We start from the raw sequence: 6000 nt of genomic DNA on the forward strand, positions 1-6000 counted from the left end.
GTATAGTGCTATTTATTCATTCACTTTCAAACATGTATTAAGTGGCTGCCATCTGCAAGACTCTGTGTCAGGTAGGCTGTGTGGGAATTATAAGGATGAATTAAGGACACTAGTCAGCTAAGATTCTTACATCAAGTATTGGAGACAAGATACTGAAAAAACTGTTTTCATTGGCATAATTCGGTTAAAATTAAAAGAGGCCAACTCTCTATATACCCCCTAGCAATTGATCCCATCTGTATGTCTTTCTGTTTTATTTTGTTTGCATGAGTCTCTTGTCTTCCCCTTAAGAATGTCCACTGAGAACTGACCACAACATCAGCATGGCACCATGGAGGGATCTCCTTTCCCCTTTCCTATTCCAGTGGTTTCTGATCTTTTTTTTTTCTTTTTTGCCATTATAACCCTTTTATAAAGGAAATATTAGACAAAATACCTATATATACTGAGTAGGAAAAACTTCAGTCCACCTCCTGTGTTTCTCCTTTACTCTCACACTACTACCACACTCACAATACTTCTGACACCAGAGGCATGAGGGTTTTTCCCACCAAGAAATTCTCTGCAACACCAGCAGGGTGTTAAATTGTCCTACAATTTAACTCAATTCTGACACTCTCTATCTGCAGATAGCATGAGATCCCATAGTTAAAGTCTTCCCATAAGACTGCCCACCCCCCGACTTCAGATGCCAATGGCAAGTCCAGGTTGTCACCTGTGCTTCTGACCAATTGGTTATAAATCTGAGGTTCCCATGATCCCCTCCTCAGGTTCAATTAATTTGCTAGAGTGGTTCACAGAGCTCAGGAAAATGGTTTACTTACTGTTTACCAGTTTATTATATAAAAGGATATGATAAAGGATACAGAGGAACTTGCAGATGGAAGAAATGAATAGGGCAAGGTATGTGGGAAGGGGTTTCAAGCTTCCATGCTCTCCCCATGCACCACTCTTCCAGCACCTCCATGTGTTCACCAACCCAAAAGCTTTCCAAACCCCTACTTTGGGGATTTTTAAGGATGCTTTATCACCTAGGCATGTCCAATCATTAACTCCATTTTTAACCCCTCTCCTTTCTCTGGAGAATTGGGAGTGGGGCTGAAAATACCAAGCTTCTAATTGTAGCTTAGACTTTCCAGTGACCAGCCCTCATCCAGAAGCCCATCAAGAATCACCTCATTAGGGAGCCAGCCCCATGGCCAAGTGGTTAAAGTTCCACACGCTCCACTTCTGTGTCCCACGTTCACAGGTTTGGATCCCGGGTGCAGACCTACTCCACTCATCAGCCATGCTGAGGAGGCATCCCACATATAAAGTAGAGGAAGATTGGCACAGATGCTAGCTGAGGGCTAATCTTCCTCAAGCCAAGAAAAAAAAAGGAGGATTTATAACAGATGTTAGCTCAAGGTAAGGCTTCCTCACACACACACACACACACACACAAAGAATCACCTCATTAGAGCAAAAGACACTGTTATCAGCCAGGAAATTCCAATAGATTTAGGAGCTCTGTGACAGGAACCAGAGTCATAGACCAAATATCAGAACAAAAGATCCTCCTATTGCTTTTATCACTTAGGAAATTACAAAGGTTTTTGGAATTCTATTCCAGGAAGCAGGAGCAGAGACCAATATGTATATTTTTCTATCATCTCACAGAAACAGATTAAAACAGTGGTGGAATGAACCACTCTACCATAGGTCCCTGCAAAGGCTTCTAAGCTATCTTGTGCTTCTCGGAACATATTTGGAAAATCATGTAGCTCTCAAATTATCACTTTATTCCAAAACCCACCTTATTTACCTATCTTCAGAATCCCTAGAAATGCCCATTCCATGCCAAACTTCCTTTCTGCTCAGAGCACCGCTGTCCCAGGAGGGAGTCGAGGGCCTCTGGGAGAGTCAGTAACAGTCTCACTCTCCTGGGCTTATGAATTTTTAATGATGTGAGAAGTCTGTGTATTTTCTATAGTTTTCTATGGCTTTATAAGTCGTATAAATAGCACATGAAAGCTCAGAGATGGGGAAAAAAATATCACTTTAGGCTGGGGATAATCAGGGAAAAGGAAAGGTTTCATGGAGGATGTGACATAGAACCAGACAGAAACAGAAATAACAGACTATTCTAGATAGAGAGGAAAGGCAGAGAGGCAGGAAGAGGTGGGGCATCTGTAGGAAAAGGCAGGAGATCCTAGTTTGGAAAGAGTCAGGTATGAGATAAGGGGAAAGACAGTTGGGGGCCCCATCACGAGCCATGAATTCCAAGTCAAGGAGATTAGATTTTACTCACTAGGCATGGGTGCCTCAATCAGGTCCCAGCAGGAAACAGAGCGCATACTCAGAAGGGGTGATGAGGCAAGTTTACAAGTTTTCACTATTTTCAAAGATATGAGCAGGGTTAAGGGAAACCAGCACCCTGGGACTAGCAAACACTGGGACAGTGCTCTCACGCCTAGGCCTGAAGGGGAAAGGGAAGGGAACGGTTACCAGAACTCTGGTGAAAACAGCAATAGGAAAGGGAGCCCACAAGGAGCTGTGACATTTAACAGAGGGATAAAGTCAAGCTGCAACCTGTCTGGGATGTTGCTGAGGAATAGTTACCCCAACCTCACTCTCCTACCCGCTGCAATCGCCTCTCTCCCCCAAGTGGAGGGTAAGAAGGGAATGGAAGCCAGAGGGAAGAGAGCCCAATGATGCAGTCCACAATGTTATTCCCCTGGGTCATGAACAGGGCAGAACAGGGTGGAGAATGCATCTGCAGGAATAAATAGAAATATCTGCCACAAAGGGGAACTATAAAAGGTTTTGAAGAGAGAGCCCTAGGAACTGTGGTCCAGGATTACTGAACTGTCAGCAGCCCAGAGGATGGAGGAGAAAAGGCTCCTGCGATAGGTCTGGAGAGAGAGGCTGAAGACGGACTAGAGCAATGGTAGAGAGGGTAAAAAGAAAGGTTTTGAACTATGCTGCCTCCAGATAGATGAGCTTTTTTTCTGAAGTAGTTTCTCACTCCAATCTTATTTTGAGAAGTTATGTATCTTCTAATCAGAAGAGTGATTTTCCTATTTGTGGACTTTTCTTCCCAGATTTGAACCTGCGGTCTCAGGAGCTGGGGTGACCTGATGGGATATCCTCAAGAAGCCTCTGGACTCTGAACAAGAATACTTTGGCCTGCAGAGCTTCTTGTTTGTACTTTTCAAATGCCTTTGGATGACCCAGCACTTTAATCTGGAGACTGCAGCAAGACTAGGCAGCACCTGGCCATGGTGTGCTCAAAGGAAGTCAGGCAGCCCGCCCCTTTACAGATCCGACCCCTCATGTCTGCAGCCTGTGGCTGAAGCAAGCACTATTGCACTTTAGAAATGACCACACTGGGTCCTAGGCCCCTGTGAGTGTCCTGAGGCTCCTTCTTGCTGCCAGACTGAAAACAAAGGGAATTATTTCCCTTTAAGGTTCCAAAATGATTTCCAGAAGCAGAGATGAGTGTAAATTTCCAGTTACAGAAATGGACAGATTGCCAATAGGCTAATAATTATCCATAGTTCCCTCTGGATACTGGAAAAGCCTATTGAGACTATGAGCTCACAGATAGGGCTTGATACAAAGTCAAGCCATAATTGACATGTATTATGGTTTACTGGAATCTTGAAAGCATCTGAGGAGTTCTAATTAACAGAAAGCATTTAAGGACACAGAGGGGCCAACTACAAGGTGTGGAGAAAAGCCGTTGAGTATTTTTGTGAGGTCCAAATCACGAAGCATTTATTGTAAACTGTAATAGCACCGTGTTGAATGGTGTTTTTTTAAACTACATCTTTCCTTCAAAAAATTCTGTTTTTTTAATTTCAGAAATCAATAATATACATTAAAAAAATTTTGGCATTCTTAATGCTGTGCCTGCAAAGATTTCAGATAAGTAGTCATAATGGTCAAAGTCCCAAACTAGGGCTCCTTTCCTGGTTCTCTATATGACTTTAAACTTAACTTTTCAGTGACTCAGTTTCCACGTCTGTGATACAGTGATACTCTGTAGTCGAGGTCTTTGATGGTTGGTATTACAGAAATCCTGTGGGATCCCATTACATGTGCGTCAAAGTGGAGGGTAACTGGACTCAGCAACAACAGGTTAATCACGTTAAATTTGGTCTTTGTGCTGGGGCCACGAATCTCAGGACATGAGTTGACCCATAAACTATCCAAATGTGTACATTACCAAGTACAACAGAGTCTTAGCTTAGTGGGCCTAAAGCAAACTCTTTAACTGGTGCTCAAACTAAAAAGAATTTGGGGTTGGGAATGAAGGGGTGTGAAAATGAGTAACAGACAAATTATATGACATCCCAGTTTCTCAATTCTCGGTCTATACAAATCAAAGAATGCCTCTGAAGAATAAAACTTAATAGTTTATTCTTCAAAGTCTTCCAGATGTTCTACTTTTGGCTAAGTGGTTTCCTCAAGGCCCATCCAGGTCAGTAAGTTTAATATGCCATCAAGCCAGTTGACTCCCACAAGTTTGAAAGACTTTGAGGCACAATTTGATGCCCTCTTCAGATGAGTGGGGTCCCAGGGCGGTTTCCCAGGTCCCATGTGTTGGTCTGGGGTCCCTGCTGGAGGAATAGCACCTTCGAATGCTGTGGAGATCAGGGCAGGCAGACAAGGCCTCCTCCCCAAAGAAGCAAGCCCACCTATGTGGGGCCCCACCTCCCCCAAGATGTGTGACTGGCATACTGGGTGGTGGTGTTTGACTCTATTAGGAAGCTGGTGGCATAATGGCTTCTGTCAAAATACTACCTTTGGTCCTAGATTTGGGCTATTTTCTAGAAAACCAAATAGGGACAGGGCTCCCAAGCCCCAGTATCCTGAAATTTAGGCTTCTTCAGGGAAGAAGACCCTAAAGCAGTGTGTCCTAATGTAAGAAATGTTCTATACTACCGCATACCATCCTAACATCTAACATTTATCAAGTACTTACTATATGCCCCATATTGTTTAGCATTTTATACATATTGTTGGAATGAATTCTCTCAAAACCCTCTGAAAAAAGGCACTATTTATGTCTCCAGTTTAAAGATAAGGAAACTGAAGAATAGAAGTTAAGAAATTTGGTTAACACTGCCTCTTTAGCTTGGAAGGGATGAAGTTAGGGTGATGAAACCATATTCATTCTACCCTGTAACGTGCCCTGATTTCCCACGGGATGTGACTTTAAGGGGGGACTTTACCAGTTACATGTGCCCTGTGGTCTCTTTTGCTGCTCGAGGATTAATTTCACTTTTACTCTTTCCAAAGAGGCACTGTGGGAGGGTGGGGGAGTGCAGGCTCTGATGTCGGAGATTCCAACCCCAACTCAATTATATATGAGTTACACAACTTTGGATATGTTAGTTGATCTCTCTAAGCATCAGTTTCCTTATCTAAAAATTGAATAATGTAAGAAAGGTATTTAGTACCTTCCTTTATCAGGCACTTAGTGCATCAGGTACATGGTAAATACCTGATAAATATCAAGTATCATCGGTAATCCCCCTATGTACTAGCCACTAGCCCTTGCCAAATAGTCAGTGCCCAGACACTATCAAGCTAATCTGTCTGCAGGATATTTCTCCTAAATCCTACTGCTAAAGGAGCAGCGAGCTATGCTCCAAGGAATTCCCAGCCGAGGTCTATCAGCATGGGTTTCGTGTCCCCTAGACTCTCCCGTACATTCTTCAGCAAAGTCAAAGGGCTCACCATCCTCAAGTACGCTTTATACTGTCACCTCCACCCAGAACACCTCCTTTCTGGGACACGTCCTTTCTGGGACCTCAATTCTCCCCGGAAAATCCTATTCATCCTCAGATGCCAGCTCTGCTCATGAATATTCTCTGATTTTCTCCAATTAAATATGAGCTCTCTTTACTTTGGGCAGAGCAATGCTTTCTTTGTCCCTCTCTGAAGCAGTTATCTTTCTCAGTTTTGAATCATGAGGATTTGAGCACATGTCACATCTTCCCCTTAGACTGT

General features: G+C 43.2%; 1 protein-coding gene across 2 annotated transcripts in view; it reads left to right on the plus strand.

Moving 5' to 3' along the window:
• The window catches only part of PDCD1LG2 (programmed cell death 1 ligand 2), a 63373-nt gene extending 57984 nt beyond the window's left edge, over nt 1-5389 (plus strand). For both annotated transcript variants that reach the window (XM_046664619.1, XM_046664618.1), the window contains exon 7: nt 3084-5389. In XM_046664619.1, coding sequence (XP_046520575.1) covers nt 3084-3089 — 6 coding nt within the window. In that variant the 3' untranslated portion in view covers nt 3090-5389. The remainder of the gene's footprint in view (nt 1-3083) is intronic.
• The last annotated feature ends 611 nt before the right edge of the window (nt 5390-6000 follow it).

This window comes from Equus quagga, chromosome 6 (genome assembly GCF_021613505.1).
Source record: "Equus quagga isolate Etosha38 chromosome 6, UCLA_HA_Equagga_1.0, whole genome shotgun sequence".
Lineage (NCBI taxonomy): Eukaryota > Metazoa > Chordata > Mammalia > Perissodactyla > Equidae > Equus > Equus quagga.